This window comes from Puma concolor, chromosome C1 (genome assembly GCF_028749965.1).
Source record: "Puma concolor isolate L17-30 chromosome C1, mPumCon1.1.hap2, whole genome shotgun sequence".
Taxonomy (NCBI): domain Eukaryota; kingdom Metazoa; phylum Chordata; class Mammalia; order Carnivora; family Felidae; genus Puma; species Puma concolor.
The window spans coordinates 196,819,414-196,846,251 of record NC_141674.1 but is presented as its reverse complement, the minus strand read 5'-3'; the positions used below and the strand labels follow the sequence as shown (position 1 = coordinate 196,846,251).

General features: G+C 39.1%; 1 protein-coding gene and 1 long non-coding RNA gene across 5 annotated transcripts in view; one reads left to right on the top strand and one right to left on the bottom strand.

Annotated features, from left to right (window-relative positions):
- The window catches only part of LANCL1 (LanC like glutathione S-transferase 1), a 36,785-nt gene extending 16,718 nt beyond the window's left edge, over window positions 1–20,067 (top strand). For all 4 annotated transcript variants that reach the window (XM_086719532.1, XM_086719533.1, XM_086719531.1 and 1 more), the window contains exons 4-10: window positions 2,278–2,485; window positions 10,680–10,815; window positions 11,369–11,515; window positions 13,692–13,874; window positions 15,675–15,851; window positions 16,293–16,365; window positions 16,988–20,067. In XM_086719532.1, coding sequence (XP_086575658.1) covers window positions 2,278–2,485; window positions 10,680–10,815; window positions 11,369–11,515; window positions 13,692–13,874; window positions 15,675–15,851; window positions 16,293–16,365; window positions 16,988–17,064 — 1,001 coding nt within the window. In that variant the 3' untranslated portion in view covers window positions 17,065–20,067. The remainder of the gene's footprint in view (window positions 1–2,277; window positions 2,486–10,679; window positions 10,816–11,368; window positions 11,516–13,691; window positions 13,875–15,674; window positions 15,852–16,292; window positions 16,366–16,987) is intronic.
- LOC147578657 (uncharacterized) overlaps window positions 1–26,838 on the bottom strand; it is a 104,429-nt gene that overhangs the window by 10,057 nt on the left and 67,534 nt on the right. The gene's annotated exons all lie outside the window — the stretch shown is intronic.

Genomic DNA, 26,838 nt, shown 5'->3' with positions numbered 1-26,838 from the left:
CAGTGGATGAGAAGCATAGTAGCCTTGCAGTACCATTTGACTGTTTCCATGAATAACAAACTTATTTTTATAAAAATTAACATTTGAAAAGTTTTTTTAAAGCATAGACTGAGGCCAGGGTTGCAGGTATATGTAAGGGGACTGGGGTGAGTTTTCCCTGCCAAGCCTTCAAGCTTGTGTCTTTATTTCCCGCCTTGCTAGTTATCTCTCAGCATTCAGTATTTATGCAAAGGTGATGTTATATGCATGCATATTGCTAAAGGTTGGGAGAGCATAACGATCGGGTTTAAGACATTTAGCCACACACAGTTCCCCCATTTTTTCTATCGGGTCATCTGGGGTACACAGAATTGATGAGTCATTAAATGTCTTCGACTTACACATTTTGTCTTACTTTCTGGACCTAGACTCATTTCTAGTAAGTTTATACAAGAAACTTCTGTGAATTGGCAGCAACACTCCTCACTTGAAACCCTTTCATCCACGGGTGTCTTGTGACAGGAGGTAGACACCGTAAATTGAGGCGCAGATCGCTGAACCAAAATACAGGGATGCTGAGGCCCAGAATGAGAAGGAGAGGAACAGAACCCAGGAAGAGAATTCTCTGCTAATCAAAAAGAAAAAAAGTTTTCCATCTAAATGAAATATGGTGGAATGGAGAAATGACTACCTGTTTTTCGTGAGAAATGCATCAAACCTTACCACTGCAAACTTCAGTGGGTTTTGTTTGTTAAATATTTAGGCCAAGAGGAATTGTTGATAATGAGAGACAAAGGTTTGAAAAGGAAAACAATCATTGGGATTGTATTTAATCACTTTGTATTTTCTCAGACTTCAGTCATGTCATTATCTGGCTGCAGTGCTTACAGAACTCAATTAGGGGAGTTCAGGCAGCAATGGGAATAGGAGGCCAAAATGAAAGGGTAACAATTTAAATGGATCACCGGCAGATGCCTTGTGTGGATGGAGATGAAGCCATTTAAGGACCTAATTGCTGAAGAAGCTCTTGACATTGATCATTTGTGAAAAGGAGATTTTCTTTTCTTACATACATGGTTTTGTACACTTACGTCTGCAGACCTTCAGCACTGGTACATCCGATCATCAGCTTGTGGAATTCCTAACACCAAGCCACTTTGAAAGAGCAGACAAGGTTATTAACTTAGGCAGGAAATGAAAATTTGGCCTTAATATACATGTGAAATTGAATTGTCTGTAGCACAAAGCTTTGGAGATTACCCATGCAAAATGAGAAAACTATCTAAATTTAAAATTGTCCTCAGTACAGTGAAAAGTAATTTTGCAGACTGCATTTTTACTGCACTGAAATCCATGAAGAGATTGGCTCTATTAATTTAGATTTAAACAGAGGCTCTGTATCTTCTAAAAATGGTAAATGAGATGGAAAATGTACTTTAAGGGGAGAAATAAGTTTCCGGAAATGCTGCAGGCAGGTAGGTTCTCTACTCCACATCTTTGATTCTGCCCTGAGACCAATCGGCTTCAGAGGGAAGGCTCTATCTACTGTGACAGGCATTCAGACAACACCTCAATTATATATATATATATATCAGGCTTCTCTTGAAGGATAAGAAGCAAATTGAGGAAGGCCCAAAGCAAAAGTCATTGGCAGTTTTTACAGTATAATTTCTCAAGTAGCAGAGTCCTTGACAGAGAAAAGAAATTAAGGAGGAATTGAATTTATTTTCTCAGATCTCAAATAACTTAGTAGTTGTTTTATAATCCCTGCCTGGAACGATACTGGAGTAGGGAATTTGGTTACTGTCCCTACCTTCTCATTCACAAAATTACCTTCCCATAGAAAGAGAAATTGAATTTTTCGCTCCCTAGTCTTTGAATTTCTGTAGCTCGCAAGAACAAGTATTACTTGTTTACTTATTAAGTAAATGATTATATGTTAAATAAAGAAGTGACTATTAGAAATATAGTTTTGATAACCTGTCATTTAACCATCAAGAAGAATACATTTACACACAGTAGAGTGCAGCAAGGGTTAATAATAAACTTAGGTTAGAGTTCAGAGATGATCTCAGAGTTCCTATTATGTACAGTTGCAATGATGAAGAAGCAGAGCAAGTGCCTTTGTCTGGTTCTTAGAGCTGCTGAGTCTAGAACTAAGGTCATCTAAACTTCCGGAGAGTTTACTTATGTATGTGTTATGGCTTATCGACAATCAACACTGCTGAGTTGGCAGCAAACCAAAATAAAACAGTGGCCCATTCTTCATCGTTACATTATTCTCTTTTTGCTTTTCAGGTATCTCTGTGCTTTACTTACATCTCTATGATGTGTTCGGGGACCCTGCTTACCTACAGATGGCACACGGCTACGTAAAGCAAGGTCTGAACAGTTTGACCAAGCGTTCCATCACCTTCCTGTGCGGGGACGCGGGCCCCCTGGCGGTGGGCGCTGTGGTGTATCACAAGATGAACAATGAGAAGCAGGCGGAAGACTGCATCACCCGGTAATCATATTTCTTTTTGATCTAGATTATGATCTAGATGTCATAATGGATTCTGTATGTGTTAGCACAAGAACATTTTAGTGAAGGTACTTTTCTTCCAGCAGTAAATCTTACTACTGTCATTTGATCACTTCACACATAATCCCGATTTAGTTAAGGAACAACCATTATAGTTCCTATTTTATTGTAAGATGTAATGACACTGACACACACCAGATCAAACATTAGTTTAATAACAAAAATGAGATCAAAAGTTTGATCGTGTGATTACTTACATAAGGTGGTGTCCAAGATCAATAATCCAAAAAATGTGCTTCACTTCCTCTCGTGAGCTGGGGGAGGGCTCCTAACAGACGACAGACTGATTCAAAATTGTTTTTCTTAGGAGCAAATACCATGCAAATCCAGATTCTTATTTTTAATGTAGAGCAGAGCAGCTCACTAGAAGCTTGTGAATTATGAAGAATTACTAAACTGTGGTACTAATAAACTACAATTATTGTTTGACTAGAGCTTATTGAGCACAAATTCTATCAAGAAGTCTGGCTCCATGCAATACTGCAAGCAGTGCTGTTAGGCTCTGCTGAGCATGTTAACACACAGGAAGTTGCAATTCCAGCAAAGGCTTTTGGTTTTGTTTTGTTGTTTAATAGACTTTACTTTTTTTTTTTTTTTTTCATTTCATTTATTACTGGAGAGAGCGTAGTGGGAGAGAGGGACAGAGGAAGGGGGAGAAAGAGAATCCTAAGCAGGCTCCACACTCAGCACGGAGCCCAACGCAGAGCTCAATCCCATGATCCTGGGATCTTGACCTGAACCGAAATCAAGTCACATGATCAACTGACTGAGCCACCCAAGCATCCCTAGACTTTACTTTTTAGAGCAATTTTCCATTCACAGAAAACTTGAGAGGAAGGTACAGAGATTTCCCATATACGCGCTATCCCCACACCTGCATAATCTCCCCGTTATCAAAATTCCCCACCAGAGGGGCTCACTTGTTACAGTGGATGAACCTATGCTGACACACCATGATCACCCAAGCCCATAATTTATGTTAGTTACATTAGTTACCTTTTGGTGTGGTGCAGTTGGTGGGTTGGGACAAATGTGTAATGACGTGTATCCATCATCATGCTATCATAGAGAGTAGTTTCACTGCCCTGAGAATCCTCTGTGCCCTGCTTAGCAATCCCTCTTCTCTCCTCCCTAACCCCAGAAACTACTCATCATTTTACTGTCGTCTTGGTTTTGTCTTTTCCAGAATGTCGTAGTTGGAATCATACAGTATGTTGCCTTTTCCAATTGGCTTCTTTCACTTAGTAATATGTATTTAAGGTTCTCTCATGTCTTTTCATGGCATGACAGCTCATTTCTTTTTAGTGCTAAATAACAGTCCATTGTCTGGATGTACCAGAGTTTATCCATTACCCTACTGAAGGACATCTTGGTTGCTTTCAAGTTTTGGAAATTATGAATAAAGCTAATGTAGATGTCTATGTGCAATTTTTTGTGTGGACGTAACCTTATAGCTCCTTTGGGTAAATATCAAGGAGCGCAATTGCTGGGTCATATTATAAGGGTAGGTTTAATTTTGTAAGAATTTCCAAACTATCTTCCAAAGTGGCTGTACCATTGTATTCCCATCAGCAATGAATGAAAGTTCCTATTGCTGCGCATCCTGCCAGTGTTCCAGATTTTGGCCACTCTAATAGATGTGTCGTGGTATCTCCTTGCTTCTTGCTTGTTTTATTATTTATTCTTAATGTTCATTTACTTTTGGAGAGAGTGAGAGAGCACAAGCTAGGGAGGGGCACAGGGAGAGGGACAGAGGATCCGAAGCAGGCTCTGTGCTAACAGCAGTGAGCCTAATGTGGGGCTCAAACTCACGAACTGTGAGATCATGACCTGAGCCGAAGTCAGACGCTTAACCGACTGAGCTAGCCAGGCGCCCCGTCCTTGTTTTAATTTGCATTTCCCTGACATACAATATGGAGCATCTTTTTATATACTTATTTGCCATCTGTATTTCTTCTTCGGTGAAGTGTCTGTTAAGGTCTTTAGTGCATTTTTTAATTGGTCCAGCAACATTTTAATCAGTGATTGCCCCCAGTTTGACCATGGTTTTTGATTCCCACTACTCTTTCTTATAAATTACTGTTGGAATGGCATTATCATCACTGATTTCGTTTGTGGAGGATCTTTGGTTAACTTTACACTGTGCAGTGGTGTGTATTTCATTAACAGGCTTTGGCCTAAAATTCTAATAACTACAGGTTTTTCCCCCCTCAAAATTTTATTATGAAAAATTTCAAACATACAGAAATGTTGAAAGAACAGTGAATACCTGTATATCTACCCACATAAATTCTAGCATTCACATTCACATTTTACCATACTTGCTTTATCACAGATCTAATCCATCAATGTATTCCTCTATCCACTATTAATCCTTTTGGGAGGGGGGGATGTAAATTGCAGACATCGGTATCCTTCCTTCTAAATACTAAAGCATATATATCATTTACTTGGGTTCAATACCTGTTTAGTTTTCTTCTTTTGACATAAAGTTTACACACAGTGACCTGCCCAAGTTTGATTGATATTTGTTGAGTTTTGGCAAATGCATATACCATCTAGATTTGCAACACAGAAACTACCTTTCTGGGTTTTTTTAGCCACACATCTGCTTTATAGACTCCGAAGGGAGTCTCATTCAGTGAATCATTCTTAAGTATCATAAAAATAAGCTGTAGTGGTCCCAGTATTTTATACATAATGCCAGCCTTTCTCAAAATATGTACAACCAGATAGTAATTGTTTGTTATATGAAACATGAAAACAAGATTTATGTATTCAGACTGGGTACGTGCTAATTAAACAAAGTTAAATATGCACCTTTACTGGCTGCTCAGAGCCTTCAGTAGCTTTTATGCGCGGGGGAAACTCGTGACTGTAGGGAGTGGAATTTGCCATACTTGTCAAGTAGACAGCCCCTTTTCTCAGGACATTTCAGGGCCTACTGTTCGAAGAAACACTCCTTGGGGGAATAGTACCATATATTAATATTGGTTTATTATAAAATACTCGTAACAGTAAACTAAAATTTCTTTTTTTTTGACACCTTGATAATAAAGGTGTTTTTGTTATTTACACCTTTTTAAAAACTTTATCAACATTTCGATAATAATTATAGCCAATAGATTTGTTAAGATGAAACATATAGAATGTGGATATACAGTAGGAAAACAGGCTACTCATGGCCACAGTTTTGATTTTTCATTTCTAGAGTTCATGGCACAACAGGGAAAAAAAAGGAATTATTTATAAATTGCTTTCACATTTCTCCCCTTTTAAGGGAAAAATCTGTAAGTCTTCTCAATTCAATTGAAATAATTTGATGTCATTAGATATTAAACCTACTGGTTTGTTTCATTTTTTACTGACCCTTCTTCCTCACATCACATAGCCCTTTGGAAATGGCAGAGTTCTGTGTGTGGCACCTCTTATGCTCCACCACCAACATCCCATTTCAGCTTACCTTTCCTGGTTTTTCTTAATATGATGGTCTTTCAGAATCATCATTTTGAGTTATAGAGACAAAGGAGTCAATGTTTCCCTAAGATAGGGATTCTTAACTTTGGGGCTCTGAGAATCTTAGGGCTTCCACAGGTCTGTAGAAAACCCCAAATTGTAGTCAGCATGGAGAGAACACTTAACACTTTTTTCAGACGGGTCTATAACTCCCTAAAAAGGAGTGTGTGTCTTTGTGTCTGTGTTCATGTTCAAATGTCCTGCTGTTAGTGGAGGCAGGTGGCAAGGAAAAGGATAAATAGCACAATTTTTTTCGTTCTGTTTGATTTGTACTGTGTTCGTTTTCACCCTTCCTTCCACACACAGTTGGTGCCACCGTGCAGAGAGAGCACTGCCTACTGACTGTTCCTACTGACTGTTCAGTGACTGATGTGATATACAAAGTGCTTTGGGGCCAAGACTTAGAATAATGATTTTGGGCTTTCTGGTCAGAAAGTATCCACTCTCTCTTTTGTAGTGTGATGAGTAAGAAAAGGACTCCTTTTTAAAAAGTTACAAACCTTTAGATGATATAAGGTAAAAACTCTCCCCAGTAACACCCTCGGGAAATAGGAGTGGAACAGAACTATCCTGGTTTTATATGTCCTTATTCTTCCTTCAGTGACATTTCAGTACCATGTCTCTTCTGAAGATTGGTTGCTATTAATATCAACATAGCAAAACAAATGGAGCTGCAATGATGTGCTTCTGGTTTTGAGTTTTTGAAAACACACAAAATAACCTTATGACTATATATGCTATCATTTCTTCACTTTATCTTGAGAATGTAGCTTGTAAAACATGCAGTTAAAAATGCTACCTTTAGTAATCATCAGAACCAGCTAATGAGTTTTAAGGATTTGAATTCAAATCCAGAAAAAAAAAAAGGAATACTTCCTTTCTTACCCTAAAGTCTGAAGTATTATTTTAAGCAGATACTCTGAGCAATAATTCATCTTCAAACATTTGAAAGGATTTTGCTATCTACTTTAAACTTCCAAAATGCAAATGCGTTTGGCTGCAAAATAATTGGAATGCTGATTATGTATCGCCACCTAGTGGTAATATAATCCATAACATTGGCCTGTAAAGGAAACGTGGTTCAAACACATTTAGGTGAGAACATCATTGGAGTTAATGCAATAATTGTTCTGAGTAACTTCCATAGAGCAGTATTTGTTTAAAAAATTCACAGTAATTTTCCTTTTTTGAATAATTCAATTTCCTTTATAATAGCAGACCAAAAATGCTTTTTCATATCTAAATTCAATACAATTTAATATGCTTACATTAAAACTTGGTAATAAATTTTTAAATCAAACCTCTGAAGTATTCCTTCTGTTTACTACAACAGTTGAGTTTTTATCCAGTAAAAAGATTTTATTTTGTTAAGATCACAACATTACTGAGTTACCAGTTCTGGCATGAGAATAAAATAGAATTTTTCTTAATAAATATTCTTAAGTTCTTTAAAAATATTAAGGGTGTGTCTCTGTATGATACTGAAGTAGAAAAAAAAAATGGCCCATAATTCTACCAACCAGACAGTCCTGTTAACATTGGGGAAAATCTTAAGAAACAAGAAAATTGAAAGTGACCTTTGCCCACCATGTCCCTATTCTTAAGATAACCACTGTTCCACTGCGAGTTTAATGCCTATACATATAGAAGAAAAAACATACATGAGCCAGCATTTGCATGTTTAACCAATCTGATGAGATGCCTCCATTTGTTGAGGTATAATATAACCGACAAGGTATAACAGAGCTGTCCGTAACTGCAACCCGCCGTGCTTTTTCACACCCCTCTTTCCTGACCAGGAGTGAGTTCTCTTAAGGACACTTTTATAACTTTTACTTAGTCTATTTCATAATTGTTAGCCCCCTCAGTCACCAAAAGCATCTCATTCTGGTTATTAAGACGTGGCTTTTTAATTTTAAATTGTGAGTGTTCCTCTCCCCCGACCACAGCCTTATGGAAGTGGAGTGGGGAGGGCTGGGCTAAAGGAATTGTCTGTTCTTCCACAAGTACCTTCCCTATGGAGCCAGGACAGTCTTCATTATACCCGTTGGTTATAGACGTGGCAGCACTTGTTAGGTTTTTGTTTGTTTTTGTTGTTTGCAGATATTGGTGGCCTCCAGAGATTAGCAGTAGGAGCTGTATCCCCCCTCAGCTGTAACCTTAACACTAAGTACGTTAAAATGAAAGCACGAGCAGTGAACCAAGTTCTACCAAATAAAGAAACCAAGTGTACAAACACTGATTAGGAAGTAAGACACACACACATACACACAGGTAGTCTCCTGCCCTGTTCTTGTGACTTAGAGAAAACCACATTTGTCCCCAGACAATCTTATTAGGTCTTATTGATCAAACAGTAGTAGAGCCAGTACCATCTTCCACACCTTCCACCTGTCTTCACCATTCATCCCACCAACAAAAAAAACCGTCTTTAACATTCTTTACTACACTTATCAGCAAATCCTCTGGTGTAGATTTTGATAAACTTATTTCAAGTGCCGAGTGCCTCTGAATGGTGATTCCTGATAAGAGTCGTTCAAGTATAGCCAGTCACCCCAGGGGTGTGATTCTGGATACTTCAAATGTTTATTATAGTGTTTATATTAAATAGTGCTTGTATGCTTATAATTCCCGATATATAAAGTTAGATGAGATACTTGCACAGGCACTGTTTATACTTAACTACTTTGAAAGTAAATTTCTACACAGACAACAAGAGAATTTTACAAACAAATAATGGCTTTGTCCTCAGGCAGTGCGGTCAGTGTCATCTGCTACCTGAGGACAAAGCCATTATTATTTGGTAGGGCTGATGTCCTCTCATTACTGCTCTTTTCCTGAAATTCCCTGGCTCTTCCCTCTTACTTTTCCAATAGACTGATATTTTGTCACGTTTCACCAAAAATTATATTGTTTTAATAACTGAAAACACATTGACTATATAGGGTAATTTAGGGGTAATTGAGATGTACTTTCAAAATTTCATGTGATAAAAATCCAAAAGAGCAAAGACATTTTCCCTACTTATCCTATTTGCTTTCCACACCCTCCCCACCACCCCCCTACGAAAGGCAGAAAGGTTCATTCTCTGAGTTCAGACTACAAATATGGTTGCTGTCCTGAGCTCCTTTCCTTGCAAACCCCACCTAGTTCCTGGTTCCCTGGGGCTTCCCTTTTTGGTCCTCTGGAAAGAAATCCACTCTGCCAAATATTCCCACGACTGCAGCTGAATCTGGGGCTAAATGCTGGCAACGTGAGAAAGGAGTGAAACAGTAGAGGCTTACCCCACCCTCCTGGGACCACAGCTCCTCCAGTCTGTGAGGAAGGGTCCCTCCCTCAGAGACCTGGCTTCCATGGGCTCCTGTTGCCTTCGTTTCTGCCAACCCTGTGAGACTGCTTGCGGCCCGGGGTGTGAGTAAACGGAGGGAAGAAGAGAGAAAATAAAGAAAACTGAGAGGCTTTACTCACTGTCTCTGATGTCAGCCATGCATGCCCTTTCCCATTGTTTCTTGAGACAGAACTCAAGGGTTTCTTCCGGGACTCTCTTTCAGCCCTTGGGGCTCACTTCCAGGTTTGGGACTATTCTGAATTCAGGCCAGGGGAATACCGTAGATGAAAATATGGTAAACTCACCACTGGTTTGGTGGTACTTCAAATTCTGGTCTTCCCCACTCTGCCTGCTGCTGTTTACTGTTTGGAATCCTCAAAGAGCCGCTCTGCGCATTCTCTCCAGGTCTTGGAGCTGCGTTTACCAGGAGAGGCAGGCTGGAGTGTGCTTACTCCGTCTTACATGGAGCCAAAACCGGAAACAACTTTTTGTGGCAAGCCACGCTGAGTCTATCAGTAGGGAATCAATATCTTATAATATATCCCTTCAGTGGGATACTATACAGCTGTGATAAAGAATGAGACTACTCTGGATGTGCTGATGTAGAATGTTTGTCAAGATGTATTGATAAATAGCAAGCCACAGAACATTTGGGGAGATATAGATATGCATATTTATGTTTCTATGTGCATAAAATAATTCTAGGACTATCCAAGAATTTGGTAACCGTGGTTGTTTCTGAAAAGAAGGGTGGGACGGCTGGGAGACTGGGAAGACAGGGAGGCTGACTGATGCCTCTGTGCTCTCTCACGTCTTACCGGCTGTGGTACATCAGGCCATTGTACAGACACTTCACGGAGGCCTGATGACATGTTAAGAAATGAACTAAGGAAGGAGGTAAGTAACTGGGGTGTAGCAGGTTTTTCATTCAGTGCAAGTAGATTTCATCCTTTGAATTTGTTTCTCATTTCTATTGTGAACTGAAGAAAAATTTAGTTGAGGGATAATTTTTGAACCCGGACTACCCTTTGTGGTCTGGCTCAGTGCACTTAATGTGTAATAATATATAACAATTTATAATATAAATATATGAAAATGTTTAGTTTATATATTAATTATAATATATTTAAAATGTTTAACTGTAATAGTAAATTAATATATAATATTTCTATGCATATATTTATGTGTATGTATTTTTGAATGTCCCAGTTTAAGTATATACCATTATCTGATCCCTTTCAAGTTATCTTAGGCATGTATTTTTATTCCCAGGCTAATTCATCTAAATAAGATTGATCCCCATGCTCCAAATGAAATTCTCTATGGACGAATGGGCTACATTTACGCTCTTCTCTTTGTGAATAAGAACTTTGGAGTGGAAAAGATTCCTCAAAGCCATATTCAGCAGGTACCACATTTTTGTGCTTTTTGGAATCTTGTTAGGATCTCAGTTAGGATCCCCTTGTTAGGATGCCTCAACTACTGGTTTTGTTTCTCCAGTTAGCATAGCCCAGGTGGAAAATAGGTGTGTCGGCCTCTAAAGATCAGGCGGGATCAGAGAGCTGACACTGTCCTTCTGAGTGCTGTTGGAAACACAGAGAGTGACTGGGAGTGAGAAGTGCAGCCTGCTCCGTGTGAGAGTATGGCCCTGCCAAAGATGAGAACCAGATCTCACCTCCCACATGCAGGTGTCTCCTTTCATGCCTGAAGGAATTCATGCTTTCCTCGGACAAGTGAATTCTTGTCAGCTCTAGTAAAGAGAGTTCAGGATTTCTGTATCTCTGTCCTTTAGGCAGAATACAGTCACCCCTACTTTCTGCGAGGAGAATTAATCTGTGCCCGTCCATGGCCAAAAGATCACGTCCCATTCACTATGTTCTCCATAAATCTTAGCAGAAAGTTCCACTGGGAAGATTTTTATTCTGGTTCTCTCATTATTGCTATCGGTTTTCTCCCTGTAGGTTTGTGAAACAATCTTAACCTCTGGGGAAAACCTAGCTAAAAAGAGAAACTTCACAGCAAAGACTCCACTGATGTATGAATGGTACCAAGAATATTATGTGGGGGCTGCTCATGGCCTGGCAGGAATTTATTACTACCTGCTGCAGGTAAGAGGGGAAGATGGTGTAACTTGCTAATGCACCTGCCGATTGGACTGTCCGGGGTGAGGACACCAGCACTGCCCTCGGGTGTTGCACCCCGCCGACTGCTGCATCACTCTCCTTGCAGTTTCCTGGCCTAGACAAACAAGGGCAGCATTTGCCAAGGTGCATGTGAAAGTGCATGCACATAAAGGGCACCGCGCTGTGAGATGACATTCAATTTGTAGGTGACCGTCCTTGCCCACCTAGTGCCACTCCTGCAGACTGAAGTGTTCTCCTGTCCTTCAGCACGCAGTGCCTCGTGCTCTGCTCTGCTGTCTCAGCAGATGCCTTGGATTAATATTATTGCATATGATTAGACACAACCCATTGAAACAAATTCCAGAAGTAAGAACAAAATCAATAGAAAACAAATGACCATGTGTTGCCTGAAGTTCACTTAGAGAGCAAAGCCACAGAGCCTTTTTGGCGGATTTTGTGTAACTTACCTGAAAAATAGCTGAATGCACTGTGCCCAACAGCTCTTTGGATCTAATACTATAGAGGGACGTTAGCCAAAGTCGAAAAGACTAAGGCCAAATAAAATTTACTGCAGCAAGCGTAACCTGGCAGGGGAGGTCAGAAGAGGACTTCTCATGAAAGCATCCTTTCTGGGGGCTTATTTAGCTCTTTTTAAGGAGAAATTGGCACTTGGGAATAAAAATCCATAGCAAAAGAAAATTGATTTTTAATGGCAGAAAAGGTGCCCCCCTCACCTTCCCAAAGTACAATGCAGCATAAAGAAAAGTGTTTCATTAATATGTTCAACATGAGTGCTTGGATATACATACTATTAGCTGGTTGAGTAGCCGGCTGCAATAATGCAAAATCAATGTCAGACTTTCCCTCTCCCTATAGCTCAACAATGACAACAATGCAAAGTCACACTTGGAGTGTTAGTGGCAGTAAGAGACCAACTTTTGTATTTGTTCTGCACTTCTCAATTAAGAGTTTTAGAATGAGGAGTTTTGACAATTCAGACTTAGACTGTTTTTCTGGCATAAGCCTCCACTGGCTCTGTATTTCCAGAAGTAAATATATATTCTTAAGTTTTCAGGAAAAGAGAGTTGTGTTCTGAAGTTTAAAGGTGAGGTAGAGTCCTACATGTCAGTGACTGGACAGCCTCATGACCTTTCATTGAAGCAGATCATCAGGAGTCATTTTACTGTCCATCTGCCTCCTTTTGGTGGCTATAGTGAGAAACCTGGAAACCTGTGTTCCAAATTTTCCATTGGCAGATTATTGTCTATTTGAAATGATTTAATTCTTAATCCAAAAAGTCCATTCCAGTAGGTGCTTATGTATCAACATAAAACAAACTATTATTTGTAGTTCATTTGAGATAAATTCTGCAAATTTAAGGAAAATTCTCCTCTAGCAGTTTAAACTGAGCTTGTACGATATTCCGTGGGTAAAGTGAAATCTGTACATGCCCTGAAGAACTTCGTGCACGGTCAGTACGTGTGCTTCATGCCCCTTCCTGTTCCCTCACCCCACATGCCCACCCGCTGCCTGGCAAAGACACTTTGATTTTTTTCTTTGAAAAAGCGAGCAATGCAATGAATTAAGGACAGGACCAAAGGAGAAACTAAAAACTTAGATGAAAAATGAGGCTCATATGCCCTATGGCAGTGTGTCCCATCAGTCCGTACATCGTTGTATCAGAATAATCCTGCATAAATATCAGTCCCAAATCCTCTGCAAAAAGGCTTTAATCTAGAACCTGGATCTAAATTCCAGGTCTTCCAACTTGTTAGCATCCTCCTCTATTGGAAACAGCTACCATTTCTCTAAATGTAATGGTGAAAGTTATGCTTGTGTTGTCTAATGCATCTCTTTGTGGCTTTCAGAGTTTGCTTAAGGTATTAAAACCTTAAGAAAGGTCTCTTGTGCTCCTGCATTGACTTAGGAAAATTATATGTATGTATACAACGATAAATATTGAAAAATAGTATGTACGTAAGATCTCAAGAGTTAACTGATAGCCTAATTTTAGTTTGTTCCAATAGGTTAAAATATATGGAATGGAATCCAAATCTAGTTCCTTGTGGTCATGTTTTCTTTCTGGTTTAAATCTCATCCCTGAGACTTAGGAAGATCTGTTTGCTTCAGCAGAACTAATGATTCCTTTCCTCATTTTTAGCCCAGCCTTCAGGTGAGCCATATGAAGTTACATGGTTTGGTCAAGCCCAGTGTAGACTATGTCTGCCAGCTGAAATTTCCTTCTGGCAATTACCCTCCTTGTGTGGATGATAATCGAGATCTGCTAGTCCATTGGTGTCATGGTTCACCTGGAGTAATCTACATGCTCATCCAGGCCTATAAGGTACTGTGAGTTTTCTCATTTTTGAAATAATTTGGAAAATGGGACATAAAATTCTATAACTTAAAATTATTTTTATGTATAATCTTTAAAGGAGCAATAGATACATTACTTGTTGGACCTAAGATCATTTTGCTAAATGGACTCTAATCATTCTTACAGTATCCCTCTGTACCAAAGCAGATACTATTTTCCTAGATCGGGAGACTGCTTCACTGACAGGTAGAATAGTCAAGATGGTAGCAGCAGTAGTGGAGCCAAGAGAAATATCCCAGAAGTTCGGTTGAAAACAGAACCTTTCTTGTGCATTGCTGGTGGGATTGTAAAACGGTGCAGCTGCCATAGAAGAGAGTTTGGTAGTTCCTCAAAAAATTAAACGTAGAATTAGTATATGATCCAGCAGTTCAACTCCTAGGTTTATATTCCCCAAAATTTAAACACAAGGATTCATGTAGATATTTGTGCACATATGTTCCACAGCAGCATCATTCACAATTGCCAAAATACAAAATGTGATATCCCGCCCCTACACACTCACTGGAATGTTATTCAGCCATACAAAAGAATAAACTTCTGATCCATACTACAACAGCAGGGACCTTGGAAACATTATGCCAAGTGAAATAAGCCAGATGCTCAAGGACAAATACTCTATGATTCCTTTTATATGATGTGATGGTTAATATGTAATATCTGAACAGGCAAATGCATACAGGAAGAGAATAGAACAGAAGCTAGCAGGGACTGGTGCCCGGTGGGAGGGATGGGGGATGAGGCGCAGGATCACTTCATGGGCACCGAGTTTGTTTGGGATGATGAAAACGTTTTGGAAATAGTAGTGATGATTATACAACATTGTAAATGTAGTTAATGCCACTGAATTATACACTTCAAATGACAAAATTTACAACTTTTATATTTTCTCTTACTTTACCAAATAAAAGAAATGCAAATATCATTTCTTAAAAAGCATGTGATGGCAGAGCCATAATCAAAGAACAGGGTTTTATTTGAAAGAAAAAGAAAAAAAAAATAGAAGTAAACCAAGATATCTATGTCTGTTGGTGCACAATCTACAAATTACAAATCTGTGGACTATGAATAGGCATTGGTATCTCATACTCTAAGTAAGCATTTAGTACATCAAATTTTACTTTCAGAAAGTTGAATATAATGGAAGAACTTTCTAAACCACCTTATTCTACTTTTAAGAACATTTAGTTTGCAATGAGATATTAAAGCTGTCTACTGAGAATATTTCTTGAGTCTTTGATCAATATATAGGAGGCCACAAAAGATTGGAGAGATGTGTCTGTATTTTTCTGACATAGTATTTTGTAATCAAATCAGTTTTTATAATCAATTTTATATACAGTTTCTTCCCCATTTATAAGGAAACTTCCTAACAGTGAAGGGCATTATTGTTAACCAAAGAAGATAGCATGCAGTTCTTTGGAAATTAACTGATGATAATAGCAAGTCACAAGTAAAATCAATGCTACTTCACCACTAACACCTATGTACATAAACACAGAGCGCACACAAAACGTGGATGGCACAGACAAGGTCATGTACAGTTATTTAAAAGCAAAAAAGAAAAAAAAAGCAAAGCTAGTAAGCTTTTATAATTTGTCCCCACCCACACGACACATCTCTCTGGCTCTAAATCCCTTACCCTTTCTTACCAAGCCACCTCTATCTCGCCCCTCTTGCCCTCTCTCCCCCCCTTTCCCATCAGGAAGGAATGTCAATAGACGTTTCTTTTTATATCCCTTGTAATAAAACTTTCCCTTGGCTCTGCAGGTGTTCAGAGAGGAACACTACCTCAGTGATGCGTACCAGTGTGCTGACATGATCTGGCAGTATGGGTTGTTGAAGAAGGGGTACGGGCTGTGCCACGGCACCGCCGGGAACGCCTACGCCTTCCTGACACTGTACAACCTCACACAGGACGTGAAGTACCTGTATAGGGCCTGTAAGGTAGGCACCAGAACCACCGGCAGGAAAACACATTCCCCCAGGAGATTGTAGAGCGGGCTCCAGTCAATCTGATTTAATTCATTTACTTTATAACCACGAGTCTGTAGAACAAATCCAGTTATTTAAGAAAAGCCTTCTAAACCCCTTCAGTTGAATTAGCTTTCTTGTATAAGGACACAGTTCTATTCAACGTTTATGGGGGGAAAAAAAAGAAAGAAATTTTTCTCTGATAACCTTGGAGACAGTGGCTCAGATGGCTCATGACATTCCTCCCTCCCATCCTTCATACTTTTTCAGACCATCTGTTTCTCTGTACTAACCCCTTTTTTCTGCCCTGAAGATAGCTTTGGACTTTTCAGAGTAATTCTTACGGAATCCTTATCAACTTTTGGGGGTCTCTGGAAGAAATCACTACCATAATTAACATGGTCTCACTTTCAGTTTGCTGAGTGGTGCTTAGATTACGGAGAACACGGATGCAGAACACCGGACACTCCCTTCTCCCTCTTTGAAGGTATTTTTCACTCCTTACTTAGTTGCCTTATAATGTCAGCATCTATTTCTCCGCTTGGTAATTAATGTATTTGAATTTGAGCTTTATCAACAAGCTAATTTTGTAGTCATTTCTTAAACTACCTCTTTACTTCCTAATATAAGAACTCAATATTAAAAATCAAGTAGTACATGGACCATCTCAGACCTAATACAAGTAGTCATAATGGTGACTACCCTTTATGGAGCCAAGCACAGGCCTGGCATTTTGCAGATGCCACCATAAATCATCTCAGCAAAAACATACAGACATTATTATCCTCATGGCACAAATGAGGACACGGAAGCTCAGACAGGTAAGTGGCCCATGGTGCCATGTGAAGGAGCTGACGTGATAAATGACAGGGCTGTGCCTTGAACTTCTCTGGTTCAACTCTCCCTCCTGTCTTCCACTTGGATGAAGAGACTGAGCACCTCACTAGTGATCTCCTCGCGTGTTGACCTGCATCATATATTAAACAGATGCTTGGTTCCTTTAAGTCGTTGCCATTAGTATCATAATGTCGTTGGTGCTAGAGAATGAAGCCACTCTATAAAACGGAGTCATGTGGTGTGATAACTTTTGCCTCTTTTTCTTCCTTCAGGAATGGCTGGAACAATCTATTTCCTGGCTGACCTTCTAGTGCCCACAAAAGCCAGGTTCCCTGCGTTTGAATTGTAAAAGGAAAGCCTGCCCCCTGCAACTCACTGCATGAGCCTTTCTGTATATCAAACCTGGACAAAATGCTTTTATTGCTTTTCAAGGAGACATAGGGTCAAACCGTGTACTTGATTTAGTTGATTTTTTTTTTTTAATTTTGGAATTTGTCTTCAGTTCAGTTGCTTCTGTTTATCATTTACTTTTACTTAAAAGTATCCAAGGAAATCCTTTAACTTTAACTTCAGTTTCTTCCTAAAGGAAGGGTGAGTGATATGTGCAGTGTTTTGAGGGCATAGATGTATATATTTCAGAACTTGGAGGAAACCTTACTCTTACTTAAGCTTATGAATATAACCATCCTTTGCTGTTCTAGAACTGTTTAAAAGAAACTAAAAATGTAGATAAAGAAAAATATATGGTTATTGCTGGATATTGCTATCCACCTCCTTAGTATATTTCCTCCAACAGGGCGGACAGTTTTATAACTTTGTTTTTCTTTAGGTGGTTGATTATGAAGGGGGACAAAAATATTAACTATATGCTTCTGAGACAAAAGTTGCAAGAGATGCAAACTGGTTTAAGGACCATAGTGCTTGTTTAACTAGATAACGATACTTTGAGATTTACTTCTTTTTGGTAGTAAAGCATCCGGGTTCTATTAGTCAACATTTTTATCAAAAATTTCTAAAACACAATGGTGGTTTTGAAAATTCTGGTTTGAAGATTAGTTTAAGATAAGCTAACAAAAAAGTTTATTGTTTATCCTAAAATAAGTTATTGTATCTTTGAACTATTTACATTTGTTTGTTCCTTGGATTTAGTATAAGATCAGGAAACGATTTTCTATATGTGAGTATGTGGTGACTTAGGATTTGAGTTCACCTTGTCCAATTGACCTTGTAAACTTAGATTTGTGTTTTACTTACTTGGCAATGACTATGCGTTACTGCTTGCAGTTTGGTACAAGCCATAAGATATTTTCCTTCCTTTCAATCTATCTGGATGTTTGTCTTTTCACTGAATAGTACAGTACTCTGCATCTCTCTAAAAGGGGGAAAGGGTGCTATATAGCCAATAACTTGAATGAAAACACTAAGCTTTCCATTGAAATGCTGTTTATTTGGGAGGTATTATCCAGTGCAAAGGATTAGAACAAACACATCCCATCTCTTTGCATATCCTAGGTTTAACACTCATCAGTTTCTGAGCCCTCAGGATCCTGTATTTAACCTGGTACATGAAGGGTCCCTGGTGCTTCACATTCTCTACAAATGTTTTCACTCATCAGCTTCCCTTCCTCCTCCTTCCTTTGCTGCCTTTCCCAGGCTTGTTTCATCATTTCGTGCATGTTCTGACTGATTTTAGAACATTTTGCAGCTTTGAAAATCAGGGTCTAAGAATTTTAAATGTGCCTATTTCATGGCTTTCTTGGTCATAAAAACATGCTGTTTTTATTTTAAATTAGAACCAAATCCCAATGGGTATATGTTGGTTCCTCAGGATAGTAGTCCCCTATTATTTTACATTTAGTCCCAAAATAGCTTATATTATTGGAAATTGACCCTTTAAAGGCTTCTGATGGAAGGATCTAAAAACCAGCCCACTGCTCAGTTCCTAGGATTAGCTTATTCCTCAGTGACTCGCACTAGTTGGGAAAACCTTGTGCCTCTCAGATGTCTGAAGCCTCTGGTAAACTTTGCCTTTCTCCTGGGTGTTTCAGATGAGCACTGTTGGCATTCCTAGTAAAGCTAATTTGCCTTTGGCTGGATATCCAACTTGAAAGAAGAAAATCCATTTGGTTTAGTTAAATGTCTTACAATACTGTGCCTGTACTTTTAGCTACTGTAATTACCAAGGGAAAGAGAGCAAAACACACTTTCTCTTAGCCAGAGGAAACTTGATCACAGTGCATCTCCAGCATCTTGATTAATTTAACCCCAGGAAGACTTCTAGGTGGGGAGAAGAACATTCTGAATAAGAGTCATTAATATTTAGGTTGCAATTTACTGTCATCCATTAACAAAGTCATCAATACAAACACAATTCAGGTTTCTTTTTTTTTTTTCTTAAGCTTTTTAGGACTTTAATTAAACTGGTGGATTTTCTATTCATGCCATTATTTCTTTTATTTATGCTTAAAAGGTAAGAAAATCAGATAGGATTTTAAACTCCAGCAAAAGCCATAAAACTAAGACCAATATCCTAAAGCCATGGAGGAAACTGAAACTTTTATAGTTTTTTTAGTTTTAGAAGGAAGAAGCATCATTGCAGTTCTATTTCTGTTACATCATTTTTCCCTCAGATATTTTCTTTTCTTTTGGTGAAAAAAAAAAAAAAAAAAAAACCTTTCCAAAAGTTGCCTCCCAAAAAACTTCATAGTATCTCTTCCCTCCCCATACAAAAATGAGGTAGTAAAATCCTAAAAGCTTCTTGAGCAGTGTTCATTTATCTTGCCATGCATTTCTGTTCCTGTGGTGATGAGAAATTACAGTAGTTAACTTTTCATCATGTAAAAATGTTAACATTCTCACAGCCATTTCCATCATCCCATTGGGTTTTGGTCTCCTTTGAGTTGTTGGTCTTTAATCCTTAGAGTCATTGATTTCCTTTTCATCTTTGATGTCAGTTCCAATTATTTGGCATCAAAAGCCTTCATGGTAGGAAGAGTTTTAGGTAAAAATGGACCCAAGATGATCCCGCCTGCTACTGGCTGATTTGAAATACAAAATGTGAAGAGTGAACGTTTATTCATCTACTCCTTTGGCTACTAGAACTTATCTGCAGTCCTTTATTACTCATACCAAATTCTAACTCCACCTTTGCTTCCCATCAATAGGTCAGAGCACCCCATTTCTCTAGTACTGAGCTGTAGAACTGTTTCTCCTGTAGATACAGAACAGAGTGGAATATTCAGGGAACCCACCCCAGTGTTATATTGCCATTTATTGGGAAGGGCTGGGGTCATAGGTATTTCACTTACTGATTTCACTTACTGATTCTCAATAAAATCTTATTAGGACTATATATGTCATGTGCTTTCTGTTTGCTTTGGTTTAAACTTGAGAAATCTTTTCTTTATATGGTAAATGAGGGCTTTTCCTCTATACTCTCATTCCCTAGGATTTGTTCCTGACTTTTCATCATTATTTTATCAAGATAGATTCAGAGGGAAATATTTTTAAATCTGATTATTATAGAATTAGGAGGAATCTACTAGGATCCAAACAGAGCAGTGTATTAACCATCTCATACATATGAGAATCCACCCTGTGGTTAATAAGTAAAGGCCTAATTCTAGAAATTGATTTCCCTGCTGACCAATTCTGAAAGGAACTTTGAAGAGAGGAAGAGATTACATGAGGCATAATTATGAAGTGTATATTCAGAGGTAGGAAAGGAGCTCTGCTGTATCACCTGGCAGGACCTTGTGGCACTTAACTTTCATGCCACAGCTGTGTAGTGTGATGGCACAACAGAGATCTGCCAAATAATAAATCCTTATTTTCATCCCTGAATTAAGATTTCATCCTCTGGCACGTATCATTAAAATGCCCTTCATCCCTCTAGTGTTGTGTCTAAATGACTCATCATAGGAAGGATAAATGCACAGTTATTTTTATTACACTCCTTTGAATGAATGAATGTATAGTTGGTGATAATCACATCTTTAGATGCAGGTGATGAGGAGTGAAGGGGACAGTGGCTCACAGAGGCCACCCAGAGACCCCAAATTGATGTCTGGAGCATTCCTGCTCCCTGTCGGCAAGATTACACTGCAGTGGGTAAGGCTGGCCAGCCCCGCTGTCTGGTTTACCACTCCCTGGCTCGTCCTTCGAACGGAGGAAAAATAATGACAGGCATATTAAATTGCACCACACTTGTAAGCTCATGAACAAACAAAACCTGAAGAACTAAGTCTCCTGCGATTTAACCCATAGTTTTTTTTTTTTTTCCCCTAACTTTGCATTAGAAAAGACCTTTGCCTCCCTCCCCCTACACTCTCTGAATAGAATAATAAGTTTTTTTGTGTCATTTCTTTTTCCCTAGATAGTTCCCACTGTGGATTCAGTGTCATTAAAAGTTTTGTGCATTCTCGATTCTTCTAAGCGTCATTGAAACTGAGAAAAACCTATAAGTCACTCCCTGATGATTTGCTTTCACATTCTGTTTCCCATCCAGACTTGCCCTTTTCCTTCTAAAGCTGAGGGTCAATTAACAAAGCAAGAGAACATTGGCTTTTTTACAATGGAGAACATATTGGCTTGATTGGTCCCATATGTAAAGTATTGAAACAGTATTTTCCAGAAGCCCTGTGCTTGTGCATCCTCAGGGACTTCTTTGACAATTTTGTGAGTAATGGGAGAAAGTACACACAATAAACCAAGAGGTGAAATAATGAGCATAGAGAAATGGATCTTAGCAGGACCACTGTTCATACTCAGCCAGTTCAATTTCACATTTCTACATTATGTTAACTTCCATGCACATGCAAATGACAACCATGGTGACATTAAATCTGCAGCTAATGTTCTGTCACTCTACAAATAAGTGTTCGGGAAAGCATTTCTGAGGCACTTAGTCATTACGCAGGGAAAGGCAGGACTCTTGATAAATCAGTTTATAAAGTAATGTCATAGTTGCCTAATTTCTCTTCCCTGATGTAGCTGAGATAGTAAGAAAGGCATCTGTGACCCAAAAAATACTGCGGTGGCTCACTGTGAAAGTGGATGGTTAATATTGGTCTCTCAGGATTCAGCATTTAGGAATTAAGATGGGCACCCCCTTGCCGGTAAAATCCAAAGTGGTGGCACTGTTTATATGCTGCAAACATGCCATTTTATTTAAACATGCCATGAGCAATGCTTTAAAACCATTTTATCCCCCAAACTCATTAAGCATGGATGTCTGTATGCAAGGTGCCTGGCAGGGGCATTCTGTGTGCACAGGATAGACATCCCTACTCTGGTGACTCAACCTGGTGAGGAAGACGACTGATGAGATAAGTTACAACGAAATGTATTTGAATATTCCTGTTCAGCCCCCACCTACTCTTCCTTGTTCCACAAATTTCAAGAATGCCCAGATCTTTCCTGTGATCCACAGTGTCTGGCTATAATTGGAGATTTGGAGTTTATAATCCTGCAGGGAAGAAGACAATTTAAAAGCCACTCGGCCGGTCGAGAAGCACTCAGAGTTCTTTCATTTGGATCACCCTGATGATGGGTGAGATGGAGGGAAATTTGAGCACATAAAGTCACTTGCCCCCAAAATTACTTTCACTCAGTTGGCTAACTTCTCAAAACTCCCAGCATCAGCATTATTAATAATTTAGGTTAAATCCATTTCCTTCGGGAATCTGGTTAAAATGCAAAAATTTTTTAAAAGGTAGTTAATCAACCTGCTATTATTCATTAGCATTTTAGTACCTGGTTTCATGACCTACGCTTCAATCCCAACAATATTAAGTGTGCTACTAGCATATGCTAGGTACAGCATCTAGCTAGGATTCGGAAGATGATACCTGCTCACAAAAGACTGTTTAAATCTGGAGATAAATATAAATAAATAATTTCGGTATGATACAAGCCTCACCAGGACTCGCTCTTTGTGAGTGGGGGAAAGGCAGGTGTTGGAGAGTGAAGGAAACTTGTTAAGAAAAATTTGAGGTCAGCGCTTCTTAACCATATATGCATACAAATCACCTGGGGATCTTGTTAAAATGATACCAAAATGCCATTTGATGGGGCCTGAGATGCTGCAGTTTTAACAAGCTCTCAGACAATACCTGTACTGCTGTCCACAGAGGCTACTTTCAGTACAATGGACCCAGATACTCCAGCATGGAATCCCGACTTAGTAGACAAGAAGGAAGTGAGGTCACGAGTTGGCTGATGAATTGATAGGACTGATACGTGTAAATCAAAGAGCACAAGCACTAGTACAAAGAGCATAAAAGCTGGAATGATTGGAGTCTGATTTTTTTTTTTAATGTTTACTTACATACTTTGAGAGAGAGAGGGCATGAGCATGGGAGGGGCAGAGAGAAAGGGAGAGAGAGAATCCAAAGCAGCTCTGCTTCGTCAGTGCAGAGCCTGACACCAGGCTTAAGCCCACAAACTGAGAACATGACCTGAGCTAAAATCAAGAGTCGGACGCTCAACTGACTGAGCTACCCAGGCACCCCTGGAGTCTGATTTCTGATGTGACTCAGTTGCACATAACATCAGGCAATAGGTCTTGGGGTGATTAATTTTCTGTAGTGGTGATGGTAGCAAGTGAAAGAAACAGATTTGGAACATATATTTGTTTATAATTTTAATGGAAGTTTTGCCAAAATTTGATATCTTTTCAATCCAAAGAGAGTAATAAGCTTCTGGTAATTTAAGAATCATATGGAAGATACTTATATTAAAGAGTTAATTTGAGGGGAGGAGCCAAGATGGTGAAACAGCATGGAAGTCTTTTTTTGTGTGTGTCTCGAGACCATGAAATACAGCAAGATCAACATTAAACCATCCTGCACACCTAGAAAACTGATTTGAGGATTAACACAACAATCTGCACAACCTGAACCACAGAACTCAGCAGGTATGCAGCACGTAGAGGTATACTGGAGGAGAGAGAAGCCACAGAGGGCAAGGAGCTGTTTTTGCTTTCAGAGCGAGGACGGAGATGGGGGGAGAGTACAGGAAAAGCACTCCCACCAAAAGCAGCTGGAGAGAAAGTGGAAAAGTGGAAACAGCTGCAGGGACTGAACTAAAAAGGGAGAAAGGAGAGGGTTTAAATTCCATTAGGATTCTATAAACAAGGGGAGCACAGAGTCTGAAACTCTGCAGCTCAATACCTGGTGGTTCTCTGGTGGGAAAGGTGAATCCCCAGGAGCAGAGTGAGGTCTGGGAGGATCTCGGGCCACATGGGGAGAAGCAGTTCCACTGCTGGAAGGACATTTGGTAGAGGCTTTGCAGCCACTCGGTCCCAGCAGACCCCAGAGAACAACCACATATGCTGGTGCTGGAACAAGGTTGCTCATGGTGAAGCCTGGCACCAAATGTGTGCTGTTTTTCCATAATCCCTGAAATGCTGCTGCTACACGATTGCATGAACTTTTTCTGGGGCAGGCTGACACCCAGCTGCAGTCTCTGGGCATCAGCAGCAGCAGTCCCACGAACATTCCTGGGTGTGGCCAGCACCCAGCTATTGCTCGGTGAGACCCTCCCCAGAGGATCTGAACGGGTCAAAGCCACAGTCCCTCAGAAGTGAGGGGTCAGGAAACACAGCCACATATGAGATAAAACTCTGGAGGGAGGTGCCGCCTGGCAACCTGATGGCTTGGTCACAGACAGGATAAAAACGGGGAGTGGACAGAAGCTGGAGACAAAGGACCTGTGCATGATTGCTGGTATGGGAGAGCAGAGTTCCCATACTAGAGACTGGGTAGCTGGGTGATGCCATTTTCACCCCTCCCACGTGTGCACATACACACCTACAAGCGCCACAACAATGCATCCCAGTAAGCTAAGCAGCGCCATCTAATGGAGAATGGAGCCGCTACACTAACCTGGGGCAACCTCACTCTTCAGGGACACCACAAATCTCTCTGCCTGCTTAGTTCACAGACTATAAAATACTTCATACTTTTATTTCTAGGGGAAAACGATGTAATTTCATCGAATTTCAGTCTGTTCACTGGTCCACCTATTCAATTTTTTTTTGTTTCTTTTTCTTGAATACAGAAAGAAAAAATTTATTTTTTCAATTTTTATTAAAAATATTTTTCTTCATTTTTTCTACTATATTTTTTACTTTTTTGTAAATTTTTAAAATTTTATTTTACTTCCATCATTTCAATTTATTCTATTTCATTGTATTCATTTTCTCAAATTTTAAAATGTTTTCCTTTTTTTCTTTTCTTTTCTTTCCCTCTTTTTCTCCTTTTTTTTCCTCTATCAAGCTCCTTCAATAACCAGACCAAAACACACCTAGGATCTAGCATCATTTATGTGATTTGTATGTGTGTGTTGTTTTAATTTTTTTTTATTTTAATTTTTTTATTTTAATTCCTTTCCTCTTTCAAAATGATAAAACGAAGGAATTTACCCCAAAAGAAAGAACATGAAGAAATGACAGCCAGGGACTTAATCAACACAGATACAAGCAAGATGTCAGAACCAAAATTTAGAATCACGATGTTAAGAATAACTACCTGGGGTAGAAAATAGATTAGAATCCCTCTCTGTGGAGATAAAAGAACTAAAAACTAGTCAGGCTGAAATAAAAAATGCTATAACTGAGCCGCAATCTCGAATGGATGCTATGGTGGCAAGGATGGATGAGGCAGAGCAGCAAATCAGTGATATAGAGGCCAAACTTATGTAGAATAATGAAGCAGAAAAAAAGAGAGAGACTAAGGTAAAAGAGCACAATTTAAGAATTAGAGAAATCAGTGACTTGTGAAAAAGAAACATCAGAATCATAGGGGTCCCAGAAGATGAAGAGAGAGAAAAATGGGTAGAAGGATTATGTAAGCAAATCATAGGGGAAAACTTTCCTAACCTGGGGAAAGACAGATATCAAAATCCAGGAAGCACAGAGGACTCCCATAAGATTCAACAAAAACTGACCATCAACAAGGCATATCCTAGTCAGATTCACAAAATACTCAGGCAAGGAAAGAATTATGAAAGCAGCAAGGGAAAAACAGTCCTTAACCTAAAAGGGAAGACAGATCAGGTTTGCAGCAGACCTATCCACAGAAACTTGGCATGCTAGAAAGGAATGGCAGGATATATTCAATATGCTGAACCAGAAAAATATGCAGCCAAGAATTCTTTATCCAGCAAGGCTGTCATTCAAAATAGAAGGAGAAATTAAGGTTCCCAGACAAACAAAAATTAAAGGAGTTCATGACTACTGAACCAGCCCTGCAAGAAATTTTCAGGGGGACTCTCTGAGGGGACAAAAGATGGAAAAAAAAAAAAAAAGAAAGAAAGAAAGAAAGAAAGAAAGAAAGAAAGAAAGAAAGAAAAACGAAAAGACCGAAAGCAACAAAGACTAGAAAGGGCCAGAGAATACCACCAGAAACTCCAACTCTACACGAAATATAATGGCAAGAAACTCATATCTTTCAGTACTCACTCTAAACATCAATGGACTAAATGCTCCAATCAAAAGACACAGGGTAACAGAATGGATGAGAAAACAAGATCCATCTATATGCTGTTTACAAGAGACCCACTTTAAACCTAAAGACACCTTCAGACTGAAAGTAAGGGGATGGAGAACCACCTATCATGCTAATAGGTGACAAAAGAAAGCTGGAGTAGTCATACTTACATCAGACAATCTAGACTTTAAAATAAAGACTGTAACAAGAGATGAAGAAGGGCATTATATCATAATTAAGAGGTCTATCCACCAGGAAGACCTAACAATTGTAAACAATTGTTATAAATGTGGAGCACCCAAATGTATAAATCAATTAACCACAAACATACAGAAACTCATTGATAATAATACCATAATAGTAGGGGACTTAAACACCCCACTTACAACAATGGACAAATCATCTAATCAGAAAATCAACAAGGAAACAATGGCTTTGAATGATACACTGGACCAGATGGATATAACAGATATATTCAGAACATTTCAACCTAAAGAAGTGGAATATACATTCTTCTCCAGTGCACATGGAACATTCTCCAGAATAGATCACATACTGCGACACAAATCAGCCCTCAACAGGTACAAAAAATCGAGATCATACTGTGCATATTTTCAGACCACAATGCTATG